Below are 19,024 nucleotides of genomic sequence, written 5' to 3'. Positions count from 1 at the left end.
TACTTAACTTTTCCAACTTGCTCAGAGCACTTTGTATATATTACACCAGTAACTTTCACAACAGCCTTCTCAGTTAGGCCAGTATATTTATCCCCATGCAAAGATGTGGAAGAAGGAGACAACTGATGCTGAAGAGCTGGTTGCACTCTTTGAACTTCTAGCCACTAAACTCTGGCTGCTAGAGTAGGTACGCAGAGTACGTATCATTTGTAAACTTTGAACTTGCTTTGCACAACTTCATCATGTTTGCTCTCCCAGTAAGTTATGTGCTCTGGCATAGTGGGAGCTAGTAGCATTTTTGTTTCATTTTTCAATAATAAACCCAGTTGAGTTCAATAAACCCAGTTTTTCAATAAACCCAGTTGAGTTTTGATAACACTTGGGGTGTGTCTAAATCAGTGCTTCTCAAAAAAATTTCTCTGGGCCACACTGTCAGAATTAAAATTTGCTTGCACCACACCAAATGTTTTTATTGATGAGAAATGTGTTGGAAAACAAAAAGACACAACTCCTAACAGTGCTTGGTTTATAACATAGAACACAACTACTTTATCATATGATCGTGGGACACCTAGAAGGTATAAAACAGTGCAACTGCGTTAGAACCTGAATCATTCCTAAAATATAATACTGATTGTCCTTGAATTTTCCTGCCACACTTGCCATTCTCTCCTGCCACACTAGTGTGGTGTGTCACACCATTTGAGAGCAACTGGTTTGGGCTTACTCTGGAGAAATCAACTGCATAATAACATGGTGGAGCAGATGTGAGAGGGGCACCTGAAAGCTATATTGGAATAATTATTGCTACTTCTATCCTGCTCTTTCTCCCAAAGAAGCCCAGGGCAGCAAAGGTAGAAATGTTACAACAGGTCCCTGTTTGCCTGTCTGTACTGCACGCTTTTCATTGGCAATATAAAAGGTGATTCCTCAAGGAATATGGAAGCACTTTGGGATCTGTTTCTTTCTTTTAAAGAAAAAAAAGTTTAGAAATTGCTTTCTCACCTACTACTTTGCTTTAGCCGTCACTTGAGAGAGTCGGGTGACTGTATTGGTTCATTGTATGTTAAGAAATTTCCACTGCCCTGAGAATCACTTTCCTTGGGGTGGAGGCGGGAAGGAACAGACAGACCCCAGGAGTTCCTTTGATGTGAGTCAGTCTGGTTGTGTAGGAGGTTTGGACTCTTGTGGGGCACAAGATGTACATTTCTTCCTGAAGTCTTGCTCCTACCGTGCAGGTGTAAATGCAACGGCCACGCAAGCGAGTGTGTGAAGAATGAATATGGAAAGCTGTCCTGCAATTGCAAGCACAATACCTTTGGGGTGGACTGTGAAAAGTGCCTCCCTTTTTACAACGACCGGCCTTGGAGAAGAGCAACGGCAGAGAGTGCCAACGAATGTTTGCGTAAGTGTGTTGGGGTTGTTCTGAAATAATCTGGCTTTGTCTAAGAAGCAAAATCTTCCTGCCAATTATTTCATCACCTCCTACTGTCATGTGGGAGGTAGCCAATTTTAAAGCTCTTTGGAGTGTTCTCTTCCTTTTTCCTCCTGGCAGGATCCAGTCCCTTCCTGTCTCTTGTCATCCTGTATTAATTCAGGAGCTTGGCTTATTTTAAACCCTACCTCAAACGTCTTTGTTTCCTATTATCAGTTGGCGTGTGTTGTGTGGTAGAAATGCCTTGGAACCTGCAGAGTGTTGGGTAATTCTTTGTCTCGTATCTCAAGATTCAGACCACACTAGGTGCTGTACAGCTTGTTATCTGTGGTTATTGTTGGCACACCGATCTATTTACCCAACTGCAAGATAAAAAATGTATTTCTCATTTATGCATTGTTGATTCAGCATAGTCCTCTGGACTTAACTAATTATCACCAGGAATTGTGTTCTCTGGATGAAAATAAATAGAATCTGTGCCAGGATGACCCAGATTCCGCAGTCACAAGAAAGGAATTCTATAATATGCATGAAATATACAAGCTGATATGCAGGACTCTCCCTTTGCATACATTGCTCTGCTTCTCCTAGTCCTGGGAAGAGGGCAAGGATCATAGAATTGCAGAGGTGGAAGCAGACCCCAAGGGTCACCCAGTCCAACCCCACAGAAGCCTTGCCCTCTAACTAGTAGAAATCCTGTTCAGCAATCCCTTTGGCTTTTGAGTCTTCCCCCAGGTGTTGTCCACATACTTTAAAGCACATCATTGTTGCCATTAGTACTAGAAAGTGTTTGGTGGTTGGGTTGTTTAAACAGATAATAATAATAATCTGGGAACTGTATTCTGGATGCTACCCAAGACCTAGTGTTTTTCTGAGTTACTGTGGGGTTTGTGATATGCAGGCAGCCCTTTCTTTTTTGAAAGGGAAAAACCCCAAACCTTAGGGGGAGAAAAGGGAGAAAATTTGGATTTCTTGTCTTTCATTCTGGGTGCAAAGTTCTGATGGGGAGAAAGGCATGGGACTTGAGCTTAAACAGTACAAGGGACTTCTGTCTTCCTAGAAACTGCTGTAACCCTCAGGCTTAAAAAATACCCTAGTCGTAGAGTGGGTTAGTGCATCAAGAAACCATCTGTGTGAGACGTGTCCATCAGAATTAACCTGGTGGCCAGAGCTTTATTCTGGGCAAGGCACCTTACAGTTGTTTCCATAGTGACTGCTTTTCTTGTGGAAAAAGTGCTTACATATGGTACCCGGGTGGTGTTTGGGAGGACTGCAGTGTGTGGCAGGCAGATTTATCTTCTGTCTGGAATGTACAGTAGAATAGGATGACAGTGAAGCAGGGGGAAACTGTTGTAAGGCAACTGTCTAAAAACTTCTGTGTGCAATTGTTAGTTGTTCTGCGACATCCTTGGGAATCAGTTTAAGTGATCATAGAAAGAGGTCTTTTTTAAAAAAGAGGAAAAAAGTATTGATAAAAGCAGTTTATTTTAATTGCTTGATCTGATACTATATCTTCTTGCTTCTGGAGTTGCAAAGTATTTCTGGCCTTCAGAGATTTTTCAAATGGACCCAGGTTTGCAATACAATAGAGTTCTGATTGTAGATGCAAATGATCTCTCATGAAGAGAAATGGGTTTTTTGTGTGTGTGTGAAAATTATTTCCCTGGAACCCTCGTTCCTTCAAGGTATGATCCAGCACCATGAGTTTAACTGAAACTCAAGTGAAGACTCTCAAATGACCCCCTGAGTCCTATCTTTGGATATAAGTGCATGTTATAAGAAGAGCAGCCGCATATCAAGTTCCCCATCCCCTTCCATTATGGGCAGCACATCACTGAGCTGTGCATTTCTCACTGTGTCGTTGGATGGAATGTTTTCCTCACTGTTGAAATAACAAAATAGTCACCAGTCTTTACAACATAAGCCAGTGATGCTCACACGCATCTGTGCTGGAAATCCTGACATCCAAAACATATAAAGAATTGTTTACAGACCGGCTCTTAGAATCAAATGCATTTGCAACAAAGATAAAACCACCAAAGGATCACTGAAAATAAACAATGTCTCCTGCAAAAAAGAATATCCTCCGCATGTAATTGATTGCAACATCCATTGGGCTCCCATCCTGCCTAGAGAAAAGCACCTCCCTCAAAGTGAGGGGCCACCTGACAAAGAGCAAGATATCCCACGTGTGGGAGACCTCCACTCACCATCTCCTAGCTATCCCTTGGCAATCTGAGAAAGCTACTTCTCGTTAGATTTAGCAAACCATTCAGAATTTGCTATCAGCAAGCCTCCTGTTACTGCAGTTTGCCAGCCTTCCATTCTACGCAAACTGTTACTGAGAGCTTTACGTAAGCAATCCTGGGTCTGATCCTTGTAATTCTAAGTGCTGTGCGTATTCCATAGATACAGCTACCTTCAAAGCACCCGGACAGGTAGAACGTATCACTTCAAACAGAACATCACCTGCAGGTCATGCAAAATAATTTATATCATTGAATGCAAAGAAAAGAAAAGAGAAAGAAAGAATGTCATATTCGGTATGCAGGTAAAATTACAACCAACCTATGCACACATTTTAGAAACCACAAATCAGTGATTTTGACCAAAAAAAAGAGGTGGAGCAACCTGTTGCCATACACTTTATTTCTGAGTGCCTTGTCGGACTTAATAATTGGTACAGAGGTGCCGGCAGATCCAACCATGTTAGCAAGAAGGCAGAACTTTTGGATGCACACGGTGGACACCTCAGCGCTGCATGGCCTCAACCTGGAGGATACAAGCAGTGTGGCTTCACTTCAGCAAAATGAAGGCCTTCTGTGCACACCCTAAAACTGCCCGCTTGGAAACAGCCTTCTTTCTATCAGAGGAACCAAAGAATGTGGATGTTGAAACATTTTGCTATAAGAATTGAAAATGTCTGTGAGAAGGCATTCTCCTTGTAACTACAGATAATAATTGCCTTGCAGCATCTTGCATTTCCCTCTGCCCAGACAGTCTGCGATGGGCCTGCACTTTTTGAGTTATGGTGATGCTTCTGGAATTCCCCCCCCCCCACACACACTTGTTAGCTGTAGCAGAGGCTGTATGGTGCTTCTTTATTCCTTCCCATACATTTGGCGGGTGGGGTATAGCATCTGTGCTGCATGGGGACTCTGCACTCTGGTGAGCACCCAACACAATGGCTTAATTTTTGAAGGCACAGTTTAGCCTGCTTCATTGCACGCTAGTGTGCTCTGGCCTCCAGCATTAGAATCGCTAGCTTCCTGCATGGAGAGGGAAGACAACATTTCTTCCTAACTTGCTTCATATGTTTGCTGAAAGTTCCCAGCTGCATATGTGAGTCTGTGACTTGAGTTGAATGCCTGACGAAACTGGTGTCTGATGGGCTCTTGTTCTGCTCCATGTCCTAGACATGAGCAATTAGGCCTGTCTGTGCTAAGGAAAGCAGAAAGTTTGTTCTCTCTCATTCACATGCACAGACACACAGGATGCAGCTGGGGCAGGCTGGTCTCGCTGCTATCTTTCCCTGCAGTTTGCATGCCAGAGAGCAGTGTAAATTGTGTGGGAGGGCTGTGGGAAGGCTAGAAACTGTAGCACAGCTGGAGAGACAGCCGGGTGGAAAATCTAGTACACTCAGCAACGTATCGCGACTCCAGCCCTTTGGGGGTGAGGAAGGCATGCTCATGGACAAAGGCAAATTGCCTCCACCTCCTGGAGCCTCGGGCAAGAGCAGGTGAACCATAAGGATAGTGCTATTCTGGTTTGCACCATGGTACCTATGCAGCTCCCTGCGGTTCCTCTGCCTTGGGGTGGTTTTACCCTAAATCAGCTGAACTGAGGATCAGGCAGCAGCTCAAGACTGCAGATGCCGGAAGGGTGTGTCAGCTTGACTCTGCTCTGGATTGGCAGCTAGTGGCCTGGGAGCTCAACCCAGGCTTTCCATTTGTGCCCCCTCCCCCTGCCCCCAAGTCTAAGGAATTGCACCCGCACCCTTAGTCACCCTAGCCATTTCCCTCATGTAAGCCAAGACCCAGGCAAAAGGGCGTCTGTAACACAGTGTACGAACCTTAGCAGATTTCTCTCCTGATGTTCCTACCTGCCTTGACTTGTGCACCAGAAATGGGTCTGCGTAGCACAAAGTTCATAAGCAGAGCACTCCTCCTGTGTGTGTGTGTAAAAGAGCATGTTGCCTGTGTTCTAGCTTACATGGGAATTGAAGGATAGATCCCATGTTGCTGGCCGTCATTTCTTTTTTAGTTCAAAATACAGTGGTACCTCAGGTTAAGTACTTAATTCGTTCCAGAGGTCCGTTCTTAACCTGAAACTGTTCTTAACCTGAAGCACCACTTTAGCTAATGGAGCCTCCTGCTGCGCCGCTGCTGCGCAATTTCTGTTCTCATCCTGAAGCAAAGTTCTTAACCTGAGGTACTATTTCTGGGTTAGCGGAGTCTGTAACCTGAAATGTATGTAACCCGAGGTACCACTATATGGCTTGGTGTTCTTTTTTAAAAAAACAAGAACAGCAGGAAACTAAGCTCTACTACATCCCAACCTGTGGGATTTTTGGCTCCAGTTCAGAAGCTTCACCAACCATCTCAGCCTCTGCTAGCTTTGGTGTCCCCCTTAAACTAATATGAAGGAAACCACAGTGAACTAGCTTTCTGAAAATCACTGAACTTGTTGAGCTTTTATATTCTGTATGGTAAGCATGGAATGTTATCTGAGGTCCCAAACTCCTACTGCATCATCTCCAAACAGGTAGAAACAATTGCTTAATTTTCTCATCTCTTTACTTCTCCCCAACCTCTTTTCATTCTGAGCCATTTGGTGTTTCTGTTAAGCTGCATTTTTCTTTTGGACTGAGCATCTTATTTTACAACTTTATAGACTTGGTAGCGTTTACTTCTGGATTTGTTGCCTGGAGGGTTGGGCAGATGGAAAAGGGTTTAGCAGGGAGATGCGCTTAGTGGCCTACTGAACAAGCACATGTTTGTTCCTTACCTCTAGCTTGCAACTGCAATGGCCGGTCACAGGAGTGCTACTTTGATCCTGAACTCTACCGTTCCACGGGCCACGGGGGCCACTGCACAAGCTGCTTTGGTAATACTGACGGACCAAACTGCGAGAGATGTCGGGAGAATTTCTACCGCCTTGGGAGTGAGGAAGCGTGCCTGCCATGTAACTGCAACCCTGTGGGTGAGTGGCAGAGATGATGAATCTCTTTGGGTTTTTCAGTTGTTAAGCTTCCAAAGGGAGAGAGTTCTTGGCATGCTGACAATTTTAAAAGGTTACCCTTTGTGGGTTTAAATTGTAACAACTAGAATAACATTTTGTGTGAAGTCAGCTCTTAAATCAGCTTTATATTTTAAAAGGTAGGGGGCCTACCAAAATGGTTGTAGTCCGAATGGGTGGGATGTATGTGAGATGGAGAAGAGACTGTCTCTTGCAAGGATCATGCGGAAGGGGCCAGTGGGTTGCACTGCCCATGGGGCGTGGCCACCCAATATCAGTGATGGAGGGGCCCATTATGGAAGAGGCAGTGGTGTCCCCAAGTGCTTCTTCCAACAGGAGTGGAGAGTTGAGCCTCCTTGCTGCGCCTAGTGATTCAAGTTATCTGGCGTGACTGATGAGGTTAACCCACCCTCTTCTGGTGTGCCTAGAATTCTCTTTCTTGGTCACAGCTCAGCTGGTAGAGCATGAGACTCTTAATCTCAGGATTGCAAGTTTGAGCCCTGTGTTGGGCAACAAATCCCTGCATTGCAGGGGAATGGGCTAGATGACCCTCATGCTCCCTTCCAACTCTACAGTTCTGTGGTTCTAGAACGGATGATGTGTGAACAGAGATCTGTACTTGGGCATTAGTAGAATAGTGTTTAAAATGTTAAACAGTGGTTATCCAGATTCACATATTCAATAAAATCTGTACAGAATGTAATACAGCTGAGGTGTCCAACTCAGGCACTGATCTAAGCTGTGTTTATGTGTTTCCCTGTCAGGCTAACACTGTGATCAGACTCTTATTTTGCTATTGTGCCAAGTGTAAGTGCCAAGTGGGGTTGCAACAATGAAGGCTGGTTTTTCAGTCAACGGCAAATTTAGAAGGCCTGATAAGGAGCATTAAAACCTTGTAATATATTCCATGACACAACAGGCAGCCAGTGTATATTTAAAGTGTGTGTGTGTTGATTTAAGATGGCATTTTTGCCTGAGTAATTGTTCCTAAATAATTGCTGGCTTGAAGGAAGACTGTTGACTGTATATGGTAAAGGTCTTTGTGAGCTTCTTGTTGCTGAATCAATCTGTTTTGTTTTAATCCTCTTAATGGTTTTTTTGTGTCAATCTTTTTCTAGCCTAAAGATGAAGTAGCCTCTTGCAATGCTAATGAGAAATTAGCTTTTTAATGTCATCCTTGTCTCTTGATACTGATACTTGACCCACTGAAAAACAACACAAATGATCTCAGTGCACCCTAGTTTGGAAGTTAAATGCTTTGAGATGCCAGTTAACTTCTAGGCCCAGTTCAGCAAGCCTTGCCATTCAAAGCCTTTAATGCAGGGGTCAGCAAGGCTTACTGGGCATGGGCCGGATCACTCCCACGGAGATCCTCCATGGGCCGGCGCAGCGCGACACCAGAAATCATGTCTGCGCATGTCCGCGGTGCCGGAAATCGCTTCTGCGCATGCCCAGACGCCGAAAAGCGCACCTGCACAGAAGCGATTTCTGGCATCTGGGCGTGCACAGAAGTGATTTCCGGAGCCACGGGAGAGAGTCCCCACACCGCACTGCGCCTGTTTAGCGCGGCATGCAGGGACTTGCTGAGCAGGCGGCTCCTCAGTTCAGGGGCAGCTCATGGGCCAATTAAGTGACCCTCATGGGCTGCCTTTGGCCCATGTGCCTTAGGTTGCCGACCTCTGCCTCAATGTAAGAGGCAGCAGCTAGCCTGCTTTCTGTGCTGCCAGGCACCAGTCTAGAGGGGAAAGATATGTGGAGACACAGCATATGCTTCAAGAGAACTTGCCAGCAGGATTATTTAGAGTGTGTTATCGAAGTGGGCTTCTTGGGAAGCTGATTGTTGATCCATGCTTTAATGGATTGTGACCTATATTATTCCAGATAAAGCCTCTTGCTTATGAAACCCCAAAGCCTATATAGTTGGGTTCTGTATTCCTTCAGTATAGGAACTTAAAATGGTTGGGGGTGAAGTCAGCGTGCCTTCGGTTATGGAATGACCTTCCAGGTGAGGTCTGAGAGTGGACATCTCTCCTCGCCTTTGGGGCAGAGGGGGGACTGCCAAGTCTTCTGTGAAAGCTTTTTAGATTGTTGAGTCTGGTGGCATTTGGTCTGGCTGCCGCTGGCCCAGGATATCTGAGTCTGTGCTGCGTCAGAGCCCAGGCGGAAGCTCTTTGACAGAATGCACCCCTGCCAATAGACAAGGACCACCTTAAAGGAAAAGGGCTGTGCTAGAATTCTTCTTCCTGCCATCTGCTGTCCTTTATTTGAGGAATCTTATTCATGGAGCATTTCATCACTCGAACCGCCACCTGCCACTGGAAGTGCTGCAGTCCAGACTCAAGTTGCCACCTCAGTGAAAGCTAGACTTTTGCTTTATGTATTTAATAGGACACCAGGGTCTTGTGGCTTTGCTGGTTTGATTTATGTAGAAGCTGAACGTTCTACAACCCGCAGCCCATTGAGAGATATGATAACACTGCTTTTAAATAAATGAAATTATGTACGCAAAGCCCAGGTTATAACTCAGATCAGCAAAAGAGAGCGGGGGGGGGGAGTGGAGTCTGCTGCTTCCTACAATTGACAAGCAAATCATAAGCTGCTTTTTAAACTCCCTCAGTTGTAGTGGACAGACAGCTGGATATGGAACTTCTCAAAAACACCATATAACTAAATAACTAGCAGTGCAGTTCATGCTATTTTGCCTCACAGAATGTTCAGGATTTTTGTGTGCAGAATAGGCTTAGCCTATTCTGAGCTGTGCCAACAAGAATCAAAATAGTTTGTTTTACATTGTATTGGGGCAAAAGGTTGTTCTTATCTAAGTATATGCACCACTGGGTGGGGGGGAACACACACCATATAACTGCCAAGTATTAAATTATGGATGATTGCAGCTTCAATATAGGATAAGTCCTGATTTGAGTGTGTAGGTTGGAAACCTTTAGATGGTTAACACATGTTGCATATTTTACTTCAGATTACTTCATCTAGATAACATTGTTTTAGTCTGGGGTGGAGGGGCTATAGAAATGATACACTATTGTGATTGCCTTTGCCTATTCTAGGATCCTGGTCCCTCCCTATTTAAGGGCCTAGTTTGAAGAACAAATAGTGCAGTTTTTTTGTTGATTTGCTTTTTAATAGTACCTTGATCTCATTTTGTACACACAGGTTCCCTCAGCACTCAGTGTGACAACTATGGGCGGTGCAGTTGTAAGCCTGGTGTGATGGGCGACAAATGTGATAGATGTCAGCCCGGCTTCCACTCTCTCACAGAGGCCGGTTGCAGGTAAACGTTGACTGACCCTAGATCAATATATAGATGAAAGTAGTGGCTGTGACAGAGAATGTGCAACAGGGCAGCTCTCATCATTCCTGACCGCTGGCCATGATGGCTGGGGGCTGGTGAGAGTTGTGGCCCATCCATACCTGCAGGGCCCCAGGGCCCCTTCCTGATATATTACCTGGAAACTTGGTTTCCTTCTTCTCCTCAGTGCTCTGACTGGACTTCTTTGCTTCTCTTCCAGGCGGTGCTCTTGCAATCCTGCTGGCAGTATGGACGAGTGCAACATGGACACGGGGCGTTGTACCTGCAAAGACAACGCTGAGGGCTTCAACTGTGAAAGGTAGTGGGGGTTTGCATTGCGTCACAGGATTTTGAATGTGGGACTTGACCCACTTGTTGCTCTTTGCCTTTCTGCCCTTTGCAGGGCTCAGAGCAGTGTACAAGAGGGATGATCCCTTTTTTATCCTTAGAAAAAATCCATGATGCAGATCAAGCTTAAGAGATGGCTGCTTTTTGAAAGGCTTCCTAACGAATCTGATGGTTGAGAGCAGCTCCTGACGTTTCAGTCCGTTTCTCACAAACAGCAGGTGGGGTAATAAATTGGCACCTGTCCTGGGATTGAGTGAAAAGATTTCACTTGAGAATGTTGGGCTCAGTTTTTGTTGGGGAGATGGAAGAGAAATTTGGGCCACTGAAATGAGGCCATTTTGCCAATTGAGAATTAAATTGGTAGAGATTCACTTGGCAGCAGTGGCTCCCCCCCCCCTTCTCAACTTGCAGCAGTTCTTCTGCTGTTAGTGAGAACAAGCCCTTTAGGGCTCAGTAACGTTTGTTGTGGAACGCGCTGTTGTTACCCTAGCAAAAGCACAGGGTGAATTTGATTGTCTATGACAGGTGCACGTCTTTAGACACCCCCTTGTATACTTGTGCAGAGGTTGGGTCGCAGCTCTCCAACAGAACATGGATATATAGCCATGGAAATAACAATTGCCGTATAAAGTGAGGAATGGTTCTGAGTAGGGATTAGAGTCCAGCTTCTCCGGGTCAAAGACCAGCATCTATCTGCTGCACCACAAAAGAAAGACAATCTCTAGCAATACTTTTTCAGGATGCTGGCTGTTATTTTACCAGAATGGAGGACTTCCTCAGTTTTAGTGTGAAGTTCTGCCACAAAGTGGTCTAGCTTGACTCTAAGAAATATTGTGGATGCAGCTCTGCGGCCCAGTTAAATGAAACTCTTAAAGATGTGAAGGCAGAAGATGAATGTGGGAGATGGATTAGAAGTGCTTAGTGGTTTTTTACTTTATTTTAGGTGTAAACCTGGCTTTTTTAACCTGGATCCCGCCAACCCAAGGGGATGCACTCCCTGCTTTTGTTTTGGGCACTCATCTGTCTGTACCAATGCCATTGGATACAGCATCTACCCAATTACCTCCAGCTTCCAGTATGGTAAGTGCAAGTTTCAATCGAACAACTCCTGCCCTATACCTTAAAAGCTTTAACATTTCTTTTCACAAGATAGAGAAAGCTGCCTGATTCCAGCTGCCCTGCAGCAGAACATGGTTTGTGTTGCAGAAAATATAAATTAAATTATAAAATGATAAGGTTACATCAAGAAAAGCACAGGCTATGCAGCAAATGAGTTTGGCAGTGCTTAAGTTCCAGTTTCTTTTTGTGGCTTTCAGGAGAGGAGGACTGGCATGCAGAACAGCGAGATGGCTCTGAAATCTCAGTTCAGTGGATTAGTGAGACTCAAGAAATATCTGTGATCTCAGAAACTCCCTTTCCCATCTACTTCATTGCTCCAGGTATATAACAAGAGTGGCATGGTTATTTGCATGGACCAGTAGCGTGCTAATATTTACAACTAAACTCTCTGCCTTTACCATTCCTTGGATGTGGACTTTGTTGCTTCCCTTTCAGGCAAGTTCCTTGGGAATCAAATCTTGAGTTACGGCCAAAACGTGACATTCTCTTTTCGGGTCGATAGGCGGGACACACGCCTTTCTGCAGAGGACATAGTGCTTGAAGGGGCTGGCCTGAGAGTATCCGTACCTCTGATTGCTCAAGGCAACTCCTATCCCAGTGAGAGCACCCTGAAGTATGCCTTCAGGTGAGGACGTGTGTATTGTGTTTTTCTAATCTGGGGAAGTTCAAGGTTGATCGAAGGAGCAGCAAATGGCTTTAACCAGAATCTAACACAGCACAAAATGTTTCTTTAAAGAGAGTGCAGTTTCGGATTGGAATTCTAGCTGTGGCCAGCTATGAATTACTTAGCTTGAATCATTGATAAAAGCCGCCTGCAAAAACTCTGGGAACAATGAGATTGTGTTTTTTTCCAACAATTTGAAGTTGGCCCATAATTATTGTGCATGCTTGTCTCCATTCTAGATGTAGGTATGTTATTCTCAATGCCACTTGGCAGGCAGTATCCTGCATGTTAAGAGGGGGGTTTCCTTGTATCTGAGTGGATGAAGAATACCTCTTTTACTACAGCTCTATGCAGCGTTTTTTAAAAAGTAATTTGTATTAAAAATAATGCTACTTTAAAAATGTCTGCTGCCAATTTAATTATGCAGTAGATTTTTAACTGATTACTCTAACCAATTGTCTGATGTTTGTAGCCCAAACAATTTGGCAGCATCACTTAAGAGAGCTACAGTTTCGAGGCTAAAAAGTGTGAAGCTCTGATTTGGGGGGGGGGGGAAGGAGGGGTTATGATCCAGCCAGAGTTGAGCACTTTTGAAGTCCTGTTAATATTAATTGGGGAGAGTTAAGAGTGCACCCAACTTTTCCCTTTCAACCAGTGTGTCCGCAGGTGCTTGCTTCAGTTTTGTGGGATCATGTCTAAATTTTGTTTGAGGACACACACTCATATTTTCAGCTTAAAATGGACTGAGTGTTTTATCCCACATGGTTATTAATAAAAGGCTAATTCAGACTGTACTCTAAAAACATTCTTAAAAACATTATAGCTTCATCCTGTATTGATTTGATGTTTTTCCTGTCCTTCCTCTGAGTAGCTCAGGGCAGCTTATGGATATGTTTTAGACCCAGCTTTGATTCAACAGAACCAGCTCCCTCTGGCTTCAGACCACCTTCTCTGACTATCTCAATGTGGATAGTTTCTTGTCCTATTTATGGATGCATTTTGTTCCCAGCTCTTCAGGGCTGCCACCTTTCTTTCTCTTCACTGCCAATGTAATGTTAAAAATGCAACTGGAACAAAGCATGCAAAATAGACCCGTCTTGTGTGCATCGTTCCCCCTCAGGTTGAACCATTTGCTGTGCTAGGGCTTGCCGATCAGAAGATCGGTGGTTCTAATCCCCGCGACGGGGTGAGCTCCCGTTGCTCAGTCCCAGCTCCTGCCCACCTAGCAGTTCGAAAACACAAAGTGCAAGTACATAAATAGGTACTGCTCCAGCGGGAAGGTAAACGGCGTTTCCGTGCGCTGCTCTGATTTGCCAGAAGCGGCTTAGTCATGCTGGCCACATGACCCGGAAGCTGTACGACGGCTCCCTCGGCCAGTAAAGCAAGATGAGCGCCGCAACCCCAGAGTCGGCCACGACTGGACCTAATGGTCAGGGGTCCCTTTACCCTTTACCTTTACACACTCTAATAGCTTTTTAAACATAGCTGTTACAACTTGACAGTGGTGCCTATTGGAATGGGATGATGGGGGGATAGTGGGCTGCATGGCAGCTGCTGCGTGGGACTTTTGGGTGTTAATGGCTCTGGAAATCTTGGCTGGGCAGGCTAGAGTGAGTGTGACCTCCTTCAAGCACTGCTGGCACGCCACTGCCAGGTGGGGGGCAAAGAATGGGAAGTTGCTCCAGAAGCTCTTAGCCTGGTGGAAAGGAAGAAACAAATAAAAGTGCCTAACCCTTTGCACTAATCCCTGGGTAGAGGCAAGTGCCCCCCCCAAAAAATAATAATACAGTAACATTGCACAGTTTCTTGAGTTGTCCTGTAGAAGGGGAATGACTAATCTCACAAGTGAATGCTTTAGAGGTTGAAAAGTGATGCATGTTTCTTCCCTGTTAGACTCCATGAAGCTGCAGATTATCCATGGAGACCTTCTCTTACCCCGTTTGAGTTCCAGAAGCTGCTGCACAACTTGACAGCAATCAAGATCCGTGGGACCTACAGTGAGAGGAGTAAGTTGCCCCAGTAGTTGGATGATCAGGCTGCACGGGTGTCAAGCACCTTAGCCTCTTTGCATCAAGACGGAGAGGAAATAGGCCAGGGCCTGGGAATTGCAAGCCTTCCAGATCTTGTTGGACTGCAGCTTCCACCGTCCCTGAGAACTGGGCCGGCTGACTGGGGCGGAAGGGAGTTTGAGTCCAGCTGCATCTGATGGGACACAAGTTCCTCATCCCTGGAATATTATCATTCAGCTATTGTTGGATGATGGTAAATGTTGTAGATTTGCTAAATTGCAGATATTTTCCAGTAATGTTTAAGTTTAGAATAGGGTCAGAGGAAAATTCTTAACATTTTTCAGTAAATCTCAGAGCTGAATGAGCACTTATAATAAATGTCCAAATGCTGTTGTCATTGACCAGCAAATGACATTTTCCTGAGAATTTAACAGATCATCTTGATTTTGCCAACACCTCCCTGCTTTCCCATGTAAATTGCAGAACTTTCTGAATTATGTATTCATTAACCACCTGACAGAAGTTGCCCATAATGTAAAGCTATTCTGATACAATGCAGAAAGCATCTGTTAAATATGTCTAAAATGTATGGAATTTGCAGAAGCATTGGTAAGTTACGTATGCTTTGGTGAATAGCTTTGCTGAAAGGGGGGGAGGGAGAAATGCAGGAAAATTGTGGTGTAATTAACATTCCTTTCATTGCAAACATGCAGGGACACCTAGGGCTGTGGCTGAAGTCAGAGTTCGCTACTCAAAATGTAAACATCCTTCCATCAAAATATAGTCCCATAAAATTGTTTTATACATGAAGCAGAGCCCTTCCTAAGGGCGATTTCTAGGGCATGACTTTCAGCAACGAGCCAGTTAGAGGAGCTCTAGAGTTTTGCTGGGAGCTCTCACAACAAATGTTTATAAAGGATGAATTAAAAAGTTAGGCTGGGCCAAGAGATCAGCCAGTCCATCTGCGAAGGGGCGATAGCTGTGGGGGCTCTTTCCTGACCATATAAGCCGAAGGAATGGTGTGTGCAAATACATTTTATGGTAGTGAAAGCTGCATTCTTTACCCACTCCCATGCTTTTACAAGGAGGGTTTTTTGGCAAGTTGCCATCTCTGCTTGCCTGTTAGCTCTGCTGTGCAAAGGCGTCTCCCTGCTTTGGTCTCTCAGCATCACATGGAGGCCCAGGGCAGATGTAGGGCTACTTTCCTGAGCACCTGCACTTGCAGATCAGGAGCCAGCCGCAGAGATGCACCTTCCCTCCTGCCATCTCTGGGGCAGTTCCACTTGCCAGCACTAACTGTGGTTTCATGTTACATGTGCCTACATGCAAATCAGGAACTAGAGAATAAAAGCTATGGTTTTGAGCAGATTTGTGAAGCGTAGATATGAGGGACCTTTGCTTCACATCTCATGCAAAATGATAATTCACACAAAGCAGGAGAGGAGGCAGAACTGGTCTAGGGAGTGCAGGAGGAAGTGGGATGGAGTGTTTGTTCCTGGCCCATGGTGCAGTTGGTAGCAAACAACTTCTTTTTTCTGCACATTACATAATGGGTCCCTTGTGCTCATAAGATTTACCAACCTTGTGGACTGTATCTGGGACAAATTCGTATCACAGAGCCTGAATGGTATTGAAGAGGGATCTAGTCCAGTTCCTTTTCCTCAGTCAAGAGCCTATGCAAACTAATGCATTTGAGTGGCACAAACAGAGTGCAAGTGGCTGTGCACTGCAGACACATATAATTCAGCTGGTTGAAGTAAATAAAGCTTTGTTGCAGGCTGCCCAGATTGCGGGGGGGGGGGGTGTTGTTGTTGTTCTTATCATCACCATCATGCTGTGTAGGCCACATTCTTATGGCTGCTAGTCAGATTCACCTGGGAGAAAAATAGTTCCCGGCCTTAAATATAGTCGGCATTTAGACTCTCCCAGAATGAGCTAAAACTCCACCCACAGAGAACTTTCAGAATCAGATTTTTTTAGAAATTTTTTTTACAGCATCAGTAAATATATAAGGTTTATAGTTCAACTTGGGACTTGGCTACTTTAGTAAAGGAAAAGCGCTTTATATGCGTTATAACACTGTGACACCAGATGACACTGTAGAGTCCTGTCTTTCACCAACATGATTTCCCATAATAAATTTTACAATGTGTTTTCCTGAAATACTTTTTTGCTGTGTCTGGAACAGGCATAGGCAAACTTGGCTCTCTAGATGTTTGGGGACTACAACTCCCATCATCCCTAGCTAACAGGACCAGTGGTCAGGGATGATGGGAGTTGTAGTCCCCAAACATCTGGAGGGCCGAGTTTGCCTATGCCTGGTCTAGAACCAGCCTTGCAGTACACAAAATGTATAATTTGACATGGATGAATTAGAAAGGTTTTTTTTAAACCAAAACCTAATAATTTGATTTATTTATATGCTATCTTCTAAGCAGAAACACATGGAAGATCATTTTGTTGACATTTAAACCATACGTTCACCTAGTGCAACAGTGCTGCCAATAGTTACGGTCATTTCTAATCCCTCATAGGAAGGTTTGTAAAACAACCAAGGAATTAAGAATTGACTACGGGAGTCAAAAGTGTGGTGAAAGTAGCCACAGAATTTGCTGGTGGGGAAGTTGAAAGGATGGAGCTGGTTCCTTCCCTCCTCACTCTCATCCCACTTGAGTCCTGACCAGGGCCTGAGGGAGAAGGTCACCTACAGGGTCACATCTGTGAGGCCCACAGCTGGAAATCTTGAACATGTGGTTTTTTTGGACAGGATTCAGGTTCTTTGCTTCCAAAGCTGTTCTAAGCTTCTACACTTCTAATAGTTAATGATAGTCACATTTGCATGTATGAACCACATCTTTTCTTCCAGGTGCTGGATATTTGGATGATGTCACTATTGTGAGCGCTCGGCCCGGGTCTGGAACACCAGCAACTTGGGTGGAGAGCTGTACGTGTCCCACAGGATACCTGGGGCAGTTCTGTGAACGATGTGCCCAGGGCTACAGGAGGGAGACCCCTAATCTTGGGCCCTATAGTCCGTGTGTGCCTTGCTTCTGCAATGGGCACAGTGAAACATGCAACCCTGAATCGGGTAAGAGAGAGTGCTCAGATGCAGATGGTGTTGGGGTTTTAACTTTTTATTTTTGAGCTTTGCCATTAGACCTAGAATATGATGCTAGCCCAGGAAGTCTCATTGAATTGATAGCATTGGCAGTTGACCTGAGATTGAAAAAAGTACTTCTTCACACAGCATGTAGTTGTCCTATGGCAGTTTCTCCCACAAGAGGGAGCGATGCCCACCAGCCTGGAATGTTGGTTCCTAGGAACTGCACATGGGGACCTAGGAGCTGTTTGTGGGCTTTGTGCAAGCTTCTGGTTGGCCAATGGGAGAACAGGAAGCTGGACTAGATGGGTCCCCTTTGGCCTGATCCAGCAGCCAGGCTCTTAAGTTCTTATGAGAACGTTCTCTTATGAGAACATCTTCATGCCACCCAACAACTGCTTTCCCAGGTGCATTGGTAGTACCTGATCACAGCAAAGAACAAGCCAGTAGCTCCCTCTTCTGGCAAGGTGCCTGTATCTGTTTCTCAGTCTCTAATTTGAGGCCTGTGGCACTTTACATAGATTTAAGCCAAGCAGCCAGAGTTGAAAGTGTTCACAGAGGACATTCCCCTCTTCCTCATTTAGTTTTACTTTTCAGTTCTCTCTCCCTCCCCCCCTCCTTTGGTAATACTGTTCTTGGAATGGCAAGCAGTCAATGGAAAGACAAAGCCATAAGCGAAAAAATAAATCCAGGCCTGTGCCTTGTCCACACCCTAAAGCTTAAGCACATAATGTTTCCGGAAAAGGCCATGTGCTGAGAAATTAGTCTGGGCCAGGAGAGATTAACTGGCTGCATAGACTTGGGGAATAAGCCGCCCTCTTTCTCCCACCTGAAACAGGAGCCTGTGACTGCAGGGACAACACAGCAGGTCCTCACTGTGAGAAGTGCAGCGATGGCTATTATGGAGACGCAACCAGAGGCAGCTCTTCCGACTGCCAGCCGTGTCCGTGTCCAGGGGGATCAAGCTGTGCCACAGTGCCCAAAACCAAGGAGGTGGTGTGCACCAGTTGCCCAGCTGGCACTACAGGTATGCTGCCAGACATGAAGCTTCAGTTATGCGTATTCACATGCTGCTTGCCAGAGGTCTCTTAAGGTGGGGAAATGGTTGAATGATGTTCCATACACTTTATTACTTTTTTTAATACAGGGGTGGGGAACTTTTTACAGCTCAAGTTCCACATACCTTCATTGACAACTACCTAGGGGGTTACAGGACAGCAGTTGGCAGGGTCCAGAATTTGAATGGAGCAATAGATGATTTAATTGATTTATATACTGCTCTTTGTCAAAAGATCCCAGGACAGTATATATAAAACACATTTTACAGGACATAAAAATAAAAACATAGACAAAGCTATGTTTATGATAATGAAATAATCATAATAAAAGGTGCCCCCCACCCCTTTAACAGACCATAGACTATATAATGGCCAAAGACATGGGTGAAAGGATTGCTTTCGTCTGGCACCTAAGACATGTAATGATGACGTCAGGCATGTCACCACCAAAAAGGCCCATTTTCATTTTGCCACCCTCTGAACCCCTCGGGGAGGGGGATATTGACAAGGACCTCCAATGAGAAGCACATGCTCTTACTTTTGTACATAAAACCATAGAATCTTAGAATTTGAGGGGCCATCTAGTCCAACCCCCTGCAATGCAGGAATCACAACTGAAGCATCCAGGACAAAGGGCCACCCAACCTCTGGTTAGAAACCTCCAAGGAAGAAGAGTCCACCACCTCTCCTGGGAGTCTGTTCCACTGCTGAACTCCTCTTACTATCAGCAAACTTTTCTGAATGTT

At 44.9% G+C, this 19,024-nt stretch overlaps 1 protein-coding gene across 1 annotated transcript in view; it reads left to right on the top strand.

The window, feature by feature from the left end:
- Positions 1-19,024, top strand: part of LAMC1 (laminin subunit gamma 1) — a 117,342-nt gene that overhangs the window by 72,197 nt on the left and 26,121 nt on the right. The window contains exons 4-13 of the mRNA XM_053390957.1: positions 1,239-1,405; positions 6,449-6,637; positions 9,845-9,962; positions 10,201-10,299; positions 11,272-11,408; positions 11,645-11,767; positions 11,883-12,072; positions 14,005-14,117; positions 16,987-17,208; positions 18,059-18,247. Coding sequence (XP_053246932.1) covers positions 1,239-1,405; positions 6,449-6,637; positions 9,845-9,962; positions 10,201-10,299; positions 11,272-11,408; positions 11,645-11,767; positions 11,883-12,072; positions 14,005-14,117; positions 16,987-17,208; positions 18,059-18,247 — 1,547 coding nt within the window. The remainder of the gene's footprint in view (positions 1-1,238; positions 1,406-6,448; positions 6,638-9,844; positions 9,963-10,200; positions 10,300-11,271; positions 11,409-11,644; positions 11,768-11,882; positions 12,073-14,004; positions 14,118-16,986; positions 17,209-18,058; positions 18,248-19,024) is intronic.

Source organism: Podarcis raffonei, chromosome 6, assembly GCF_027172205.1.
Source record: "Podarcis raffonei isolate rPodRaf1 chromosome 6, rPodRaf1.pri, whole genome shotgun sequence".
In the NCBI taxonomy this organism is placed as follows: Eukaryota; Metazoa; Chordata; class Lepidosauria; order Squamata; family Lacertidae; genus Podarcis; species Podarcis raffonei.
Note: the sequence above shows the minus strand (reverse complement) of the source record. Positions and strands in the feature narration are given on the sequence as shown.